Source organism: Aptenodytes patagonicus, chromosome 1 (genome assembly GCF_965638725.1).
Source record: "Aptenodytes patagonicus chromosome 1, bAptPat1.pri.cur, whole genome shotgun sequence".
NCBI lineage: Eukaryota > Metazoa > Chordata > Aves > Sphenisciformes > Spheniscidae > Aptenodytes > Aptenodytes patagonicus.
In genome coordinates, this window is record NC_134949.1 from 38,876,232 (window position 1) to 38,895,659 (window position 19,428).

Here is a 19,428-nt window from a genome sequence, read left to right on the forward strand (position 1 = left end):
GTAACTGCCACGGATTTTACATCTATTGGGAAGAAAAGGAATCAAAACATCACTAATGGAGAAGCATCTGGAGCTGACTGAGGCAAAACCCACTTGAACACACAGCACTGTATTTGAATCCTGACTTTTGGCATCACTGCTAGCAAAAGTTTGGGCCTTGGCCTGAAAAGGAGTGATTGAAATTACAGCTATGGAAACATAAAAAAATACATGTGGCAGAGGAGTCTAACCACGAGTATGAGTCTGCTGTCATGGAGCAAATGGGAGGAGCACAAACAAGTCCAGGGACTGAAATACATGTGACTTCAGGTGTATTTAAATGACTTTCTCATTATTCTGTTTTCTTATTTTTTAATATTTCATTTCCTATGTATATGAATGTACATATTGTATTTGGCTTTTTTTTTTTAACATTATACTAGATGCGTGCATACTAAAAGATTATACAGAATTACTCTAGGAACCTTTAGCCTGCTTTTGACATCATGATTTATAATACCATTAACAATAATCACACTATGCAAAATACAGCACATCCGACATTGTCATGACTTCAAAGGAGCTACTGTCAGACGAACACAGAAGTCTTAGAAGTTTTTACTATTTACACAGTGGGGTAGTGCACATACATAATGTGTACTTGTTTGATTTACATAATTTGTGATTTTATAGGTGCATTCTGTATGCTTAAACACATTACAGAAGAAAGGAAAGCCATTAGTAATAATAAAGACTCACCAGCAACATTAACAATGATTTTTCTGGCTTTTATTAATTCAATTTCTATTATTTTATTTAGATTGTTGGTTTGAGATACTGTAAGTGAAACTCTTCAGAGTTTTCTGCTTATCCGTCCTTCTATAATACTTTTCTGTCTAGCAAAACATTTAATTAGCTGGCCTGTAGAGGATTTGTCTCTGCTCAGCAGAATATTTCTATCTCAGGGCAGAAAAATGTCTGGAAATAACTCAGAGGAGGGACTGTCACCAGATCTTCCTACAGGACTTGTCATTTCTATTTGTGTTCTGAAGCACGCTGCAGGGCTACGTGAAATGAGAAAGCTGTACAAAAAGACACACGTTTCAAATAGGTCATTGAAAACTGAATGGTGTATATGTGAGAAGAGTCTCCATCTTGGATGCCTAACACTCGCAGTGTACTTGGGATTTATTCCTTCACTTTTCTTGCAAGACAGAGTAACAGTACATTCATACCTGCAACATCAAATTCTATTTCCAAAGTGACCTTGTTGGTGATAGAGGAGTCTCTGAGCAGTTGATTGGCCTCATCAAATGTGCTGTCTTCCGTCGGGATACCGTTTATTGCCACTATTCTGTCTCCTATTTGCAGCACCCCACACCTTGGTACACAATGATACAAAACAATCATCAGATGTGCACGTTACCAGAACCAGCACTATCAAACACACTCAACCTAACCTTGAAGGAGAAGTGTGGCACAGCAGCTCAACAGTCTACCCGGGCACAGAGGGGGACAGAAGCTGCTCCTGCTCCTTTGCACCAAGACACTATCAAGCACTCCCAGCATGGGTTGTGCTCTCTAGGTGCTGGGACCCAGGAAGAGGGGCACAGCCTTCACGCCTCCACCCCACCCATGGACATCACCTCTGCCTCTGACCCTGGGCTACAGGTGTTGTAGCTCTGCAATGGCAGCTAGTACTTGCCTGTGCCACTACTATTGTTCTCATGCCATGATTAAAGACATACAGAAGCATAGAAGTGCAATTGAAATGCTGCAATGAAATCATTAGTAAGCCAAAACTCTGGTATTCCCTAAGATTTGGTTCTGTACCAGAACTGAACAGAGCTGGATATGGCCTCCCCCCATGGCACACTGAATTATTACTATTTTGACTTCAGCAATGTTTCTGATTTTTTTTTTCCCTTTTGCATGAATATAGCTTCCAGTCTCCTGCCGGAGAACTCTGGATGATAAAAACACTGGTGCTTGTCATTCTTCTCACAGCTGATCAAGCATATGAAATATCATTGTCAGAACAGACAGTTTATTACTTGCCACACTGCTGTTGAGCAAGACCCTGCAATTTATCACAAATCGAAAGCAACAAGCCTGAAGTACCCCGAGGAATGCTCACCAAAACATACTTAGCAGTCAACTGAAAGAACCTCACCTTTCCGCCGGACTGTCAGACTCAATATAGGAAATGAGAGGTGGAGAAGACAAGGTCTCAGTAGCAAACACGCTACCCTGGAGCTGTATCCCAAACCCTACTATGGGGTCAGCTGTCAGCACCACTTCTGTGGTTTCTGTGTGGACGACCTGCCCAGCCAAACCAACAGTGCTAGAGGCTAAAGACACTAAAACAGAGCAGACCAGGAAGAAAGACATTCTTACACAGCAGAAATTTCATTGCTCTTTGAGAAAATTGATTTGTACAATAAACCTAGTCAACGAAACATCTCTTTTAAAGTCAATTTAGGCTAAAGTTTATAAATTATGTATAAACAGTTATGACATATAAGAGAATAGAAAATGTCTGGTTGTATGTTAGAATGCAAAAAGATAGTTCTTGTACTGAGTAAAATAAATGTGTTTGACAGCCCCACCCCAAAAATCTCAGAACATCCTTGAATTCTGTTTGCATTAGGTTTGAGGCGTGGATGAGCAGGATTTTCACAGGAGCTAAGGGAATTGGAGGCACAAGCCCAGCTGTTATTCAGGCCGATTCCCGCGGGCTCTTTTGAACATCTCACAGCAATGCACTGCTGTTAGCAACAAAGCACGTGGCCCAGGCTTGCTTGCAAGAAATAAGGATGCCTTCCTCTTATATGTTTACTACATGTCAGCAATTTGTCAGGCTAATTGGGTAGTGTAAGTTGAACGAACCCCTCTGTTTTAGCAACCAGTATATCTCAAGAGATTGCGAGAAAAAAAAGGTTTTTGGGGTCTCTCAAAGGAGCTGGGGAACCCTTCTGTGAGAAACACAGGCAGCTATTTCTGTAATCCTGATTTACTCGCTCTCCCTATTCTCACTCTTGTTCTGAATAGGCTGCATTACAGAACAAATTAAGATAAAAACAACATTGAGATTCAATGCAATTACCTATGAAAGGAGGAGACTGCACCTTTGGTTCTCTGATCTCTGCCTACAGGTCTATTGTATCATTGTTCGAATTCCCCCCCGTGACAGACTACTGTCTTTCATTGTGTCATACACAGAAAGCTAGAGTTTTTCAATTCCTGTTCAGACCAGTAAAGTAATGGTACAGTATTGTAATGATGATCCTCCAATGCCGAGGATTCTGAATGTTTTCATGTTACAAATCTACGCTATTACCTCTCCACCTATAATTTCCTTCAAGACCCATTTCTGCCTGCAGTAGCTACTAAGAATTAGATAAAAGTTCAAGGTTTATCTGAGGGATTGTTTAAGTGTGGGGGTTTTTTCTTAGATGTGGAAAAAAATTAGTTCTTGTTTTTACATTAAAGGTAATGTTAGCACAGCTGTACAAAGTTGTCAGAGGTTGTGTATTTCCCGTACCTTGGGGCTACAAGCATTAGACTTTTGCTCTGAAATAGTATAAAATCTGATTAATGTGGCACAGTCAGCAATGACAATTCTGTGGCAAAAGTTTCACTTGCCAAAAAACTCATGAGTTTCTGTTTTCTCTCAGCAAAGCTCCTTTCAACTCTGAAACCGTCTTTTCTAAATTACTGTGAATTCTCACTCGTATCTTGTTTTCATTTTCCTTTGTAAGAATTGCATATTATTTCACTTATTCAATAGCTTCCTTCTTCCTGTTTCTTTTATCTGCACTGAGTAAGACATGCTCATACCCAAATGCAAATACTAATAATCTGTTCTTAGAAATGGCCACCAGCTTTAGCATTTACTGCACGTGAGAAATAGGTTTCTCTAGCCTTCAGTGCTGCAAAGGCTAAAATATGACTAAACCAGATAAATTCAGAGTTAATATAATACCGGATCCCCTAAAGCACCTTCTGGAAATGTCTAAATTTAGGGCATCCAAGCTCAGAAAAGTTCCATTCTCCCTTTCTTTAAGGTCATACAACAATTACTTGTTAGCTGTGTCTTCATTTCCCATCACTTATGTGTCCATTCCTCCTCTGCAGCAGGCTTCTAGCTGACTCTGTAACTTTCTTACTCTTTCTCTAATACCCTGCAAGGAACCTAAAGGTCTTACAACATTTATTTCAACTTTTAGGACAGCTAAGGTTTTAATTCACATTGGGAAATTAAGTTACTTTTTGTGGGATTTAAAACTCACCCATCATAAATTTTGATGATGTGGACACTTAAAAGTGAAAATTAGGAACCCCTCCCACTCCCAAAGAAAAGGAAACAGAAACAGGAACAAAAAAAGCAGAGATGAAAATACCCTTTCCAAATCATGTAACAATAGCTATCTGCTAAGTCTCTATAAAATGCCACAGGTACCCAAAACCATGACTTAGAGCATGTTGGGGTTTGTAACTCAACAATAATTGCAGCAAGAAACACTGCCATTTTTTTGGCTGCTTGACGGATTTGAAGTTTTACAGGCCAGGAAGCAGCCTTAGTGCTTTAAAAAGGGGGCATGGATGTATATGTGGTTCCAGTGAACCCTGGTTGTTACTACTAGGGGTGCATTTTAGCATACTTGTATAGTTTTCGTCCAACTCTTAGCAACAGTCCTGGGGGCTGGTTTACTAGAGCATATTTACATATGCTCTGCAATTATGTAAGTAATAATCTTGAATTTGAAGATTATGTACTTGTTGCTTTTATTCCTGCAGCAGTACGAGAAGCAGAGCAAGATGTATTTAAAGATACGTATGTGGATTATTACGCCTGCAGTCTCCCACTCTGACCCTTGAGAAATTGCAAAATGTTCACTATTCCTCCTGATAGCAGCTAACTTGGATGTGCTGAGAAAACAGCACCCATGCATGTCTAAGACCCTCTCTAATTTCTACCAGATACACAGCCCTAGTAACTATCATGTAAGCTGGTATAAAATTGTGTCTCACTTTCAAGTACTAATATGGACCTATTACAAAATACTTCAGGATTTAAACCTTAACCAAATATTAATCTAAGTGTTTCCACAATGAATACCATACTTTAAAACCAAAAAAAGCAGAGGAAGAATAAAAATTGAAAACAAGTGGCATAAATAAAGCACGTGACAGCAGGGCATGCCTTCAATTTTTACAGTCACATGTTTGGAAAGAACTGTGTAACTAGTCATTTTGCAATGACCGCAAAATCATGGCCATGAGAGTCTTGTAACCCCCTGTACCATCACACTTCATCATCATGAATTTTGGCATGATCACATTAAGTTATGCAGGTTTTCCTAAATAACTGGCAATGTAAACTTTACAGCACCCTTCACCAATACATCCTTTTCTTCCTAAATGGTATCCTAAAAGATTTATTAGAAGTCACATTAATAAAGCCCTCAAATGATCCAATTGGATTAAAGAAAAAAAAATCACTAAAATTAAGAGAGCATGCTATTCCTTTTCTCTGAAAAGGACAGCAGTCAATGCTACCTGGTTCTCATGGGTCTCCCACAAAGGGAGAGGGGCAAGGTTTTCCAAGTCCTGTCGATGGAAGGGTACAGAAGCAGTCATTCTCTATCATGGTCACTTGTAGCACATTCAGTCCAGTGTGTGTCTCTTAAGTTGGCTGTTACTGCAGTCACAAGTATAGGTGTAAGTCTAGCAACAGCAGTAAGGAACTCTGCCTGGGCTGAAAAGCAAGCTCACAGAAAGGGCAAGCAAGCCTGGCTGGCCAGCCGATTCCTCCAAAGCCAGCTCTGATTCAGGGCTGCTGATATAGTCACTGCTTGTAGTGAGGTACAGACTCACTCAGTGATGGGGCCAGTTCCACATATTTTGTAACACTTTAATATCCAGACCTCACAATGCAAATGCATAATAAACTACCCCACAACAAAGCCTCATCCTAATTCCTCCTAGCTAGAGATTTGTTTAATCATAGCAGCCTGTCATCCCCAGGGCCTTCTGACTTGAGGAATCTTTCAGGTGGGATGCAGTGCTTATGTGACTGTCCCACTTAAATCTAACGTCACTGGCCTTGTTTTGAGCCTTTGCAGGATAGCAAATTACAGGGCAAGGCTTCCTTGAAGGAAAAATATCTGAAAAATATAACAACGCAAGTAACAGCTGTCTCCAAGATCCATAATAGGATTAACTTTCAGGATTAACAGTCCTTTGTTGGATGGAACGGCTATAATATAGCACAATCGAAGAACTATTTTTTGCATCCAGCATTATTTTACTATTCAAATCAATTAGTATTACTAATCAATTAGTGTTACTAATTGTAACATTACTACTGTTTCTTATGTGCACGTGAGGACACATAAGAGCTGGACCCCCACTGATACCATAACATAGATAGACACAGTATCTCCCCATGACCCAAAAGAATGCATTAGAAGCTAACATGTCAACAGATGAGTTGTGAAAAATGGCTGATCAGATTAAAAATAAAAAATGCACTTACAGGCAAACATTATGCAAAAATATTTGCTTTACAAAATAAATAAGAACAAGCAAGCAACAAAAGTCTGCAAGAAAGCCAAACCTCAGTTCCTCTCTCAGACGTTTCCTCTCAACTCCATAGTGACTGGCCTTGGTTGGAGGCTGCTGGTTTGCTCTGATTTTGCTATGACCATGGGAAATCTTTAATACGGGGCAGCAGCACTGTAACGCGCAGCAGCTCAGTTTTTCCAGAGTGAGCATTATTAGCCAGAGCAGATGATTTACAGAGCAGTTCTCACTTCTCTGCTCTGGAGGAACTGAGCTGCTGAGGATCACAGGAAGATGGACAAGCCAAAAGGAGAGATGGCACTTACATGGAGCCTGGGAAACAACACGCTGATACAGCCATACTCTCTCCGGCCCAGTGAATACTTTGCAATATGCAAAGTGGTACAGCCTGAAATATATCCAGCCAGGCTTGGGAAATTACTGAACCTTGGGAAATTCATGCTTTGAATCCCAGAGAGTGGTCAGAAACAAGGCTATTTAGTCTTCACCGTTATTTGTCGCTCTTCCTCACAAAAATGACTGTACAGGTTATGGTGTAGATGTAAACATTAAAACTACCTAGGAGGTACTGTGGCAAGCTCTTCTCCTTCCACAGTGTGATAGTTGGTTGAGCTTACCAGCAATCTGTTTTTGGCTATTCAGCTATGGATTCTATTCCCTGATGGAAATGGGAAGAGTTGAAAAAGGAATTTGAAAATCACTTCAGTAACGGTCTAACAAACTCTTCCAGGATTGTCTGAAGAAAACATTGCTTTATATATTTCAGATGAGACAGTTAAGCTGCATGGCCTCTACTCATCTCATTTTAGCACTGGACAAATATTTTTATGCTGATGTTTCCCTACATCTAACAGAAACTCCAATTGTTCTCTCTTCTGCCTAGTATATTATATTAATTAAGGTACTTTGTACCTTTTTTCTGTATCTTCCCCCTCCTCCACCCATTCACTGCACATTTTGAGCAAATGCTGTTACCACCTACAGGAGCTTTTGAAGTCCTTCTTTTTCATCCTCCGCCTCATCATTGTCCCACGTGGGCTGGTGGAGTAGAGGCTGCGAGGTAAGGTCCCCATGTTCAGGGAACTCAGGCTGTATGCACTCATGGAGGTAGGAGAGAAGGATGAAGACACCAAAGCTGCTGTAAGAAATCAAACACTTGGCATACAGCACTCAGTCTTCATGGAAGAGTGCGACACATGCCTGTAACTCGTCCGTGAATAAAACAATGTGTATGATGCACAGGAATGGTTTGTGCATTTCCAATAACAAAGACATTAAACCACACAGGTGACCCTAGGTAAAAGTAAAGTCAGCATTTCATGAAAATACCTGCTGGAAGCTAACAAAGATACTGTAGATACAAAAAGTACATTCATAGTATACAACTTATTTTAGGCGAAGCATGTTAAACTAAATTTTTCAACACATATCCATGAACCAATGCAGATCAGTATGTCTAGATACACCAATTTTAGAAATGCCTTTTTGTAGTAGGTAATTTCTGACAAAAGATTTGTAAGCAATGCTTTGCATTCAAAGATCGTGCTTTATATACATTACTCAAATCTAACGGTCTACTCATATGGCTGAAGAGCTGGTTCACTGAGAATTTTCAAGCCTTTTCCTGTCTACAAAGGTTGCCTTGTTACAGAAAGGAAAAGGCGTAAAATGTCAGAAATAACCTTGGCATGGCTATGAAAAAGTGTAGCATCCATAAAACTGAAAAGGTTTTAGTGCCTGAATGGGAAAAGTATGAGTGAAAGAAGAGGGGAAGGAGGAAAAGAAGAGGAGGAGAGAATATGTCAGCAGGAAAAAGTGTGGAACATTACGAAGGCTTTTTTGAGGAGGCGTTTTCTGGAATTTCAATGCTGGCATCCTGCAATGGTCAGGGTGGTAGGTGTTATAATGGTGGCAGGTGAGGAGGCTGCTGTGGCTGTTGGCACACGAATCCCAGGTAAGTTGCCTGTTGCTTCTTTGAACCTTCACTGCCCGCATGAAGGGATGATGGAAAATCAGAAAACAAAAGGACCAGAGAAGAGGAGAAAGTAACTGAATTGCACAAACAAACAAACAAAAAAGTAAAAAAAAGAAAATAAATTTAAAATAAAATAAAATAAAATAAAATGATAAATAACCTGATCTTGTCTTCTTACTGGGGGTGCTACCTTGAGGAACAGAAATAATATTTTTTCTCAGAATAAATGCTTCTGATTTTTTTTTTTTGTTGTTTCCTTGTATTTATTTTTAAAAAGATTAGCAATGAATTAATTTCTAATCTCCCTCTGCCTTTAGGAGCTAAGATTGCAAACTTCCTTAGAAAACAGTAAGTTATCACATACGATCACTAACTGAAGGTTAAGTCTCTCCTTGCGTTGTAGATGCATTAAAAAATAAAACCAGATACTATACATAGCACTGCCTAGAATGAAGATGTTTACTTGCCAGTCATTTCAATTTACTTCATTGACATTTTAATTTTGCCACCATCTATTGTTGGCATTATGCTATTCTGTGCAATAAATTACTTCCCTAGGCCAGCAGCACAAAAACTCTATCCTGAAGCCTCGTTAATAAAGAAAAAACAAAACCTAGAGTTCTTATTGATTAGTTGGATGTGCTAAAATTTAATGTTTTTTAAACTTAATCTTCAAAACTTTAAAATTATCATTTTCTGTATGAAATTAGAGACCATATTTAATTGCCGATTCTAAGTATGGGCAGTCCAGGATGTGCCAAAAGTGAAGGCCAGTATTTACCAAGGGAACAGGAAGCATTTCAGCTGATGTGTCAAATACTGAAGGAAAATGATTGAAGTCACCTTTCATTAAATATAGTCTAGTCATCATTAAATTCAGTGTCCTTGCTGAACCGTAGAGGAACACTTCAAACTGGGAAGTATTCACAGAATTTTTCTCTTAAAAACACCAAGGGATTCACCTGTACTATGAAACTTGTTACCGCCTTTGGCCCATGAGCTGCATTACCTGTGTCCCTCTGCTACCTGCTATATCTATAATGGCTGCAGACACATATGACCCCATGCTGGACTTTAACAGCAGCCAAAAATCTTGACTGTTTAGGTTGGACCCACACCTTGCGTTCACATCTTACTCCGTGAGACAAAATAAGGGAGAAAAGGGTAGCCACCGCAGCAGGCACTGTGCAGTGCCAGAAGAAAAGCTATCCTTTTGTTTCACTTTATATTACATGAGTAATGATCTGCTAATTGTCTGAATATATTAACCCTCCTCTGACTCAAAAGCAATGCCAGTCACTACAGCGAGGAGTACACACCAAGGAAAAGGAGAGTACAGGGGCCCACCATGTCCCCGCGGCCTTGTGGGGAAGTTGGGACTCTGGGGGCCCCGGCACTGCCAAGCCTGGCCCCGCACCCCAGGCTGTGGTGCCCCAGGCCTGCATCCCTCCCTGAGAGCACCTCTGCTGTGCCCTGACACGTGTTTGAATCAAAAGAATTAATTTTTAAATTTCCCCCCCCTCAACAGATAACAAAGGTGAGGGTGGGGTGCAACACCAGCACCAGGAGGAGCGCTTGGTGCCACCAGCCAGCTTGCACCTCAGCGTACCTTACCCATTGGCACCAGCGCCAGCAACCTCAGACACTTTGGAAAATCTCACGTCAGCCAGAAAAGTCCCAGGAACAGCAGCAGTAGCCTGATATGGCCATATGTATCTTACAGACTTATCATACCTTCTCAGATGAAACTGTCTCTTTGATTACGCGCACAGACAGCAAGATTTCCGAACTGTAACTATGATATAAAAATTAAAATCTGATAAGAACAATGTGGCCAGGTGGATTTTCATTATTTTCAAGTTGCTGTGAGCCTTGTTTAATTAAAAACACTGCTTCCAGCAGGAAATTATCTAGTAGTCTTTGATTTTTTTTTTAATGTTTTATTTTCATGCTGAGAGTAGAGATAAAAACATCCTATGAAGTGGGAAGGTACACACATTCAGTTTGCTCTGTTTGTAGAAAGATAATCCCAATTCAACAAAAGTTCTGTAAAAAAAAATCCTATCGTGTTTAACTGTGGTAATTTTGCAGTAATTTGAGCTATTCCAATCCAGGGTTGTGTACAGCAAACATAAAACTAATGGGGCAGCAAGAGAAATGAATGTTAGCAGCACAGTATAAAGGAAAAAAACATGAAAAAAAAATCTGATCTATTATAGTGCTCTCCGTTTTATTTTAGGGCTAAAATTTCAATTTATTTTATATACTGACTTTTCTGCCCATTTTAAATTCCTAACATGTTCCCGTAAGACCAATAACTGAGCTCAACAGATACAGCCCTAATGACTCAGCTTATCCCAGACACATAAAGGGGGCTTTTCAAACTCTGCAGCATCTAGGCCATACCACACCTGAGGAAAGGCTGTTTTCAAGAGGATACTTGCTTCCATAAAGCATGCTACATCTCGAATTGCTTGTGATATTGGAGTAGCACCACCTGGTGAGGGGCTGGGAAGGACTGTAAACATCCTAGTTATTCTGCCTTACTTAAGAAAGCAACTTTATTACCTTAGGGACACTTCTCCCCAAAAGATGTGCTTATGCAGCTTTTGCAGATCCCCTTGATATGATTTCGTAACGGCCAGTTCTTAACTCTGGCATGGCAAGAGCATTGCTTTTTCTAAGCATCTACACTGGGTCAAGGTGACCAGCACATTAACAGCATCAATTTGTTTAAAATGTTGGTTAAGAAACCAACTGCTTCAAGTAATACAATTGTCTACACAAATCTTTGGCCCTGGTACTCATCTTCCCAAAAGAAACACTCTTCAAAGGTTCTTTAACCAGCCAGAAATTGATTGTGTGACATCTTTGCTTCAAAAAAAATGAAAGATCTGTTTGCAACGTACTGTCATAAATTAAAAGAATGGAAATATATTGCAAAATTTGGTCTCCATCTCATTCTGCTTCTGCAGTATCATTCCCTGCTCCCTCGCCCCTTTAACCGGCTTAAGTAGAAAGGGGAAAGAGGTGCAGCTGATGGAAGAACATGGTATTGTAAGGGTTACTTTTTGTTCACCCTGGTCTAGGAGAAACTAGGGTCTCCTCAGCCACTAGTTCAATATTCACCACTCTGACAAACTGACTAGAGCATCCCTTATCCAGGGACAGCCTGGACCTTAGATAGACGTCCAAGAACATTTACCATCACTGACATTTCTAGGCCTCAGAAATCTTGCCTTGGTCTAAAGGAGGCAGAAGCACAGTACCACAGGCTCAGAAAATGGTACCGCTGGTTCACGCCGCAACACAGGTACCTGTTCTCTGTGTATTTGATAACCCTTGTTACTTCTTTGATGTCCATCAACATGCAGTATTTTAGACTGAATTTATGAATACTGTGAATTAGCCACTTTCTCAGGATTAGTTAGAAGACAAGGCAGGCAGTCCCCATCTTCAAATACTAAGACATTTTATATATATTCAATTTGAAAATGGAAAGCCATTCTCCTAAAGCATGTTGGTATGAAATAAGTATCACGGTGAAAAAGGGCTAGGATCTAGGGAACTGTTTCCAAACAAACCTTTTTCATAAGCACTGACAAGGAACCCATGAAGCAATCTCAGAAGTACTTTAAAAGATGATGGCAATAAAGAATAATGCCATTAACAAGAGAAAATACGGGGCGGGGGGGAGGGTTGAGGTATTTTAGGGGAGAACAGGTGTTGTCAATGAAGTGGTCGTAACAGACTATCAAGTCAATATGCTGAAAAGAAGTTGGCTGTGGTCCTTCCTCCCCCCTCTAAATTTAAGAAGCAATTGAGAGATTCATTTACTGAAGTACCTAGTTGCCCCCCCAATGATTGCAACAGTAGAGTCAACAGGTGTCTTCATGTACATCTACAAGTGAGCAGAGCCATTTCTCAGTAAAACATTTCCCTCTCTATCCATAGGAATCTCAGAGGGTACATTAAGGCCAAGAAAACACAGAGCTTCTCAGAAACTGCAGAAGCATAACCTGGGGAGCTGAAACAACATTTACAGACATAACTGCTGCGATAGCTTTCTTGACCATTCAGCAAGGGCAGGCAAAGTAGAAGACAGAAAAAGAAAGAGGTATTGGGTGCTACAGATCTTCTTACCATGCTCCGGGCCTTTCAGTGCTAGCCGTGTCTGGTGGTGAGGAAGGATCTCAAGTTTGACATTATCCGCTGCATTAGCCAAAAACTGCGTTGCTTCTGCCAGTGTACAGTACTCCATGCTGGTGCCGTCAATGGACAGAATATGGTCTCCTACATGTAATGCACCACATCTACATAAAAGGGGAAAAACTCGGTATGATCAGGTATGCTCTTTGCTTGGAAAATGAGTTTTACTGCCTTCAAACTGGTCATGACAACTATAAGCGTGTTCTTTTTTTCGAGAGAGATTTGTGTTTTGTAGGCATTGTCACTGGTCAGACTTTATATCTATTAGTATAAACCTTAAAAACAATTCAGTTAATACAGCATATGCCAAGACATCACTCACAGAACTGGAATGGGGTAGCTGACTATAAAAATATGTGTGAATGGCAGCAGAATAATATGAGAACAGCTTAAGGAGACTCAAATAACTTGGTCACATATCCCTCACACAAGCACCCAGTTCATCATTTTTTGAGTTATAGTTCAAACATTTATTAGTACAAAAGCTGTAAATGACGATGAAATTATGCAGTAGTCAAACAAATAATGAAACCAGGGCTAGCATGGTGAATTGAGGAGTGGGGTGGGGAGGGGGCTATCTGCTAAATCTCGCTGCACTCAAGAGACTGGCTACTGGATGAGTTGAGAAATGCAAACACAGCAGTCAGCATCCCGACGTACCAGTCAAGTGGACAGCTCCTTTAATTGGTTACCCCCTGCGAAATGGGAAAAAACAGAGGGAGAAAATTAAAGCATCCTGCACCATTGAACTGGAGAACACCCCTGGATCAATGGCCGTCACTCTCAAAAGTTTCTACTGTAGGGAAAAGCCCACAAAGGAGCTGTAGACTCACTGCTACAAGTGGGTGCTACCAAAAGCACCGTTGTCAAAGAGGAGTTACAAGGTAGGGTGACCGGGGACATGCAGGAGGAATTTGCTGCTGAAACATAATATTTAAGGATTTTTTAGATAGAGATATGTATATAGAAATATACTGTATATGTATAAACACATACACACACACACGCACACACCCCAGAAAAGGTCCCACCACTCTGTTAACAGAGGCTTAGACCACCGGGGGAAAATATCTATCCTTTTTTTTAATTGTTTAAATGGTTTTATTTAAAGGTTTAAATGAAGTGGAAAAATTTCTGCAAAATAACTCCAAAATACAGAAGCCAGTCTTCCTAATACCTCAGTCGTATTCTAAAATATCAATAAAAAAATCCAGACATAAGGAGTTCCATTTCACTGTGCCACAAGAATGAGTGATATATTCTAAAAGAACATTTCAAGGTTGCAAAGCCTCGAAATTTACTTCCCTTGACAGCTGTTCCATATTGTATGCTTACTTTAAGAATTCCAGTGGGTTATTTATTTTTTTTTAAATACTAATCTCTGCTGCAGCTTTACATTAAATAGTTAGAGCAGACCTCTAAACTTCTGCGTTGCATAGTGCAAGCAGACAGTCATGTATTACATGGGGGCTGGCTTATGTCATTGAATACTATGTGAATGAGCTAAAGTAAATGGTGCTCTGGAAGTCTTAAACTCAGCAGTATGGAGCAACGATCTGACAAAGTGCTAATTTTAAGACCTAGCAACCTTGAGAGCATCCAGTTCAAAGTCATCAAAAATGGAAGGGTTCCTTTAAAACCAAACCAAATAAAAGTAGAAATAAAATGGATGTATGGACCTGCTGTGTCAGCCCTCTGTCACACTCACCTGTCTGCAATACTCGCAGATTTGATTTTGTCTATGACAATGACCTGTTTGTTGCAGCACATCGAGGTAGTTAGTGCAACCCCAAGAGCAGCGCCAGGAGTTTTGGCAACTTCAACTAGCAGTGGCCCAGACGCTGTTGCTACTGAATCTGTCAAAATTAGACAACAAAAGATCAGTATTATACCAATGTGGTACTTCTGCCATTTTCATATTTTCCCACATAAAATCTCCATGGCTATTCTATTTCTCTAACCAGACACATGCCACATAAAGAAATTCTGGAACAGCATCGGTTTAGGTGTCAAGAATCAGCTTTTAATGTTGAAACCAATAAAAGCAAGAGGAGGTTTGTGAATCTGGGATGTCGGGAAGCTTCTGAGTGTGTAAGAATCAGAGATGGACCAGGTTAGGGAACCAGGATGTATTAGCGAATCACTCTCTTGCACAGCTAAGCTAAAAATCACCTGGAATTTAAAACAGGCATGCTGACAAAACAGAATTAATAAAAAAAGTAGAAAATTATCTGAAAAAAATATGAACTGAAGTGAATGGGTTAGAGAAGGATGCTAAATTAATTTTCAGAGAAGAAGGGGAAGGTCTGTGGACAACAGCTATAATAATTAAGTGAAGACAGTGAAGCAAGGGTCTACCAGAAATCCCTCACAAAAAGAAAGGACAATTTAGGAGAAAATGGAGAAAGCGCAGGAGGCATGACAGCTAGAAATAGTAGGAGTTAAAGCAAAATGCATGTGAGGAAGTTCAGAAGGTTCTTGTATTGTCCTGTCACTGGATAAAGTACTGACTTGCAACAGGGCACAGATAGCAAATGACCGAACTGAAACAAGAAAGCACAAAAATAGGAGGCAGCAACAGTCATGATTGACGACTGTGGTGAGGAACTATGCCCAAGAGAGACAAGTGCTAGACAGAACAAAGAAAAAAGACAGCAGGCTGCTCCCTAAATGCCAAAACAAAGCAGGCAGTGATAAGGATGAAGTACATTCTGGAGACTGCCTGAGAATTCCTGCTAACCAATACCCATCGATCAACAACTGATCTCAGTGGAGTAAGATATGGTAAGCGGTGTCCTTTAAGGACATAAAAAGACCAAGACAAAGAAAGTTACATCAGAAGCCTTTGGAGATGCTTACCATCAGAATAAGGAAAAATGAATAAGCAAAGACATGCTGGAGTAAAGTTACCAAATGTCCTGTTAGCAAACAGGAGAGATTCGTGTTCACAGAGTACTGGAGCCCGCTGTAAGAATACTAAGAAAATGTTCAACTGCGATGTCTCTCAGAAGTCCCTAAGATTGAAGCTGTAAAAGAAGTGCAGCTGGTCTTCAAAGTATGGAGGAAAAGACAGATGTCAACATATTCCATTCAGCCTTCAATCTAGAAAATTAGTCCAAAAATGTAATTCTGACACAGAAGAGAAAGACTGTGAAAGAGAGTATTATCGTACAAATCTAACAAGCTATATACCATGATACAAGAAATGGAATGAGAGCTTGATTAACTAACACTCAGCTGAGGTGCTCTTCCTAGCTAGAGCACAACATAGGTAAACTGAATACAGAAGTGTACAATATATGAAGTGAAAAAAGGCGCTTGGAAGGAATAACATACAATACCAGTAAAGCATCAGTTAATTATTATAGTACTCCTTTTTGCCCCACAACTTGAAATAATTTTTATATTCCTGTTGTCTTCTTTCCAGTTAGAAACCTGAGGATTTGAAGGGGAGATTTAATATTTCTGAAAGTGCCCGTGAATTCTGAGTGATTAATTTTTGTGCCCAACTGGGACTGACTTTTTAAAGGCTGAACTTCCACAGGCACCACCAAATAAGCTGCTCCATAAATCTGAACCAAGCTTTAAATTGTGATCCAAAAGAAGAGAGTTCACCCAGAAGCATTCCTGCCTGGAGCTTCAGGCACTTCAGGCTTTAAAGTTGGATGAACAGCAACCTGTCTTTCTCTAGTAATTGAAGAAGGAGGTTATGGCAATCAAATTCTTGTCTTAGATGCCTTGGTTAAGGGTCTAAGTAAGGCAGGATGCGTGCAGTGACTTGCATACAGCCAAATAAGCACGTGCAGCAGAACAGAATTTAAGAATTCCTGATTCCCATTCCTGGGCTGAGAAACAATCTTGAATATTCCAGTAGTTTCTGGAGCTACAAACAAGCTCGCATTTACAAACATATGGGAAGAAGACTCAAACAATGTTTGTCAGCAGTGCTGTGACAAAGGTTTGAACTCACATCGATCCAGAAAATGGCAAAGCTCAACTTGTTACTGGACTATCGCAAGTTCTTTCTGTAACGATTGCCTTGAGGAGAGGAGAGGAAACTAAACGCAAATATCTGTTGAGGATGAGTAAATCTTTCAAGATGCTGCTCTGGAGTTACTTGAAAAACGCACGATCAGCTTATGCCCTAGCGTTATTTCCCAGGTGCCTGTTGAAATGCATGGGGAAAGCAAACCAAGGCAGACAAGATGAATAAATAAGATAACTACATTAGAGGAACCAGAAGAGAAGAAATGGAGTGTGTCTAACTGTGGAAAATAAACACAAGGAAGGGAAATCAGAAGGCAATAATCAAGCACACATTCTCTGACAGAGAAGGATTAGTTTATCATGTTGAAGTAAAGCATGGATATGAAAAATGAATCATACAGGTATAAATTATTCATGTGTGAAGATGTTTCAGTCATTAAGATATTTACACCGTGACTGAAGCACTTACACACCATGTTGATTTATTGGCTATGTAATTACGTAAGATATACTGATGAATGTTCACGTGAAAAACACTCTAGATTTTTGATTTTGTTAATCATTTTTCTCACTTTTGAGCACTGCATCTCAATCAGTACAAGAGGCTTGATTAAAACCTCCCTGAGGAAGCAGCATTGCTTTCCGCATGCTAATACATTTCTTCAGCTAGATAGCAGCATACCTTTTTTATTTGACAGCTTAAATCACTGGCAACAAGGGGTTTTATTCTGAATATACTTTTATGATGTGTAAATATACTATATGATATATAAAAAGCTTTGGATAAAATAAGCAGTGTCACCACCCTCCCTGACCTCAAAAGATAATCACAAACGATTCTGAAAGTTGAAAAAAAATATTTTTTAGCCTGATAAAGTGATCACATTACATGTGTTTCTTTATGTCCTTGTAAATGTATGTATCTGCTAATCCTTACCTATCCTCATGGCTTGTCAAATCCAGTTCAACAACTGGTGAGTGGTGGAGGGCAGAAAACCTCGTTAGGATTCCCACAGTGAGGAAGCAAAAAAAGAGAGCTGCTTTTATTAGGCAGCAGAGGATCTACAAGTGAAACAGTACCTGTGAGTGCCCTAAAAAGGGAAAAGCTTCAGTCATAGCTTGCAATCAATAATGACACTAACTTCACAGGAAACCAAACTTTATTAGTTTATGGTTCTTTTTTTTTTTCCTTCCCAAAGCTTCTTGTACTGAAAGTTGGGAAGTGCTGCTATACTGTGAGCTTGTTCCTGTAGGAACACTGAGCTCTGTTGCTACTATCTGTGCTCTGCCGCTTCTCACTTCTCTAACTGGAAGGTTTTGGGTGCTTTCTTATTTTTTTCAGAAGTCATGGCAACACAAGGTACAAATAATTTTTTTGAGCAACTTAAAAGAGCCAGACAAGGAGGAAGGATGTCAAAACAGATTTTGACCTTAAAGAGCCAGCTGAACCAACTGAAACACACAGCTCCACAAGACTGCTATTGATCTTGCCTGGATGCTGCTGTATCTTCTAGCAATGATGTGAGTGACAAACAAGTGGCTATCTTACTACGTCACACTAATATTCCTCTCCCCAAGCTTCTTCCCTATTATAGAATCATAGAATCATTAAGGTTGGAAAAGACCTCCAAGATCATCGAGTCCAACCGTCGACCCAACACCACCGTGCCCACTAAACCATGTCCCTAGAGCGCCTCATCTACACGTCTTTTAAATACCTCCAGGGATGGTGACTCAACCACTTCCCTGGGCAGCCTGTTCCAATGTTTAACCACTCTTTCAGTAAATAAATTTTTCCTCACGTCCAATCCAAACCTCCCCTGGCGCAACTTGAGGCCATTTCCTCTCCTCCTATCGCTTGTTACTTGGGAGAAAAGACCGACACCCACCTCGCTACAACCTCCTTTCAGGTAGTTGTAGAGAGCGATGAGGTCTCCCCTCAGCCTCCTCTTCTCCAGGCTAAACAACCCCAGTTCCCTCAGCCGCTCCTCATAAGACTTGTTCTCCAGACCCTTCACCAGCCTCGTTGCCCTTCTCTGGACACGCTCCAGCACCTCAATGTCCTTCTTGTAGTGAGGGGCCCAAAACTGAACACAGTACTCAAGATGCGGCCTCACCAGGGCACCTTGAGGTATTAGGTGTCCACAGGCTAACAATTTTTTCACCTTAAAATTGTATATAGCAGGTCCATGTAGCCTTCTCTGATTGAAAGCAGTAAAGTATAGCAAGTCTGCGCTAGTTCAGATCAGTAAATAAATGCGTAGCTCCTCAAACCTTGCAGTTCTCCCAATGCAAAGTTTTAATGCTTTTGTAGCAATGCATTCACAGATCTAAATGTGTTAAACTAAAAGCCAGTATTTCACAGAAATTTTTTTTCTTGGTCAATAAAATGTGCTTTTTGCTCCTCACATCTTTCTTCGTTCCCTTCGTACAAAATGTTTGCAGCCCACAGATAGCGAGTAGAGCAATCTCTTTCTCAGGTAAGAGCTTTCTTTTGTCCATTCAGTTCTTGTCAGTACACCCGATTCTTTATCTTCTCTCTCTTTTTCTGTATCCCTAATTTTTACCAGTACCTGTGTGCCTCATGCTCAGACTAGTCAAGAAAGCATAAAATTAAGTAGAACAATGGGACACCCAGTTTACATTTTCAGAGCAGTAAGCCTCATTAAGCTCAGGTCATGTGACACCTG

The 19,428-nt window shown here is 40.2% G+C and overlaps 1 protein-coding gene across 6 annotated transcripts in view; it reads right to left on the reverse strand.

Moving 5' to 3' along the window:
* The window catches only part of GRIP1 (glutamate receptor interacting protein 1), a 341,605-nt gene that overhangs the window by 36,531 nt on the left and 285,646 nt on the right, over window positions 1-19,428 (reverse strand). For 4 of the 6 annotated variants that reach the window (XM_076332384.1, XM_076332385.1, XM_076332383.1 and 1 more), the window contains exons 8-12: window positions 14,460-14,607; window positions 12,686-12,855; window positions 7,550-7,705; window positions 2,153-2,339; window positions 1,215-1,360 (exon numbers count right to left, since the gene is read on the reverse strand). In XM_076332384.1, the coding sequence (XP_076188499.1) occupies window positions 1,215-1,360; window positions 2,153-2,339; window positions 7,550-7,705; window positions 12,686-12,855; window positions 14,460-14,607 (807 nt within the window). The remainder of the gene's footprint in view (window positions 1-1,214; window positions 1,361-2,152; window positions 2,340-7,549; window positions 7,706-12,685; window positions 12,856-14,459; window positions 14,608-19,428) is intronic. The other 2 variants (XM_076332382.1, XM_076332386.1) reach the window with 1 other exon arrangement.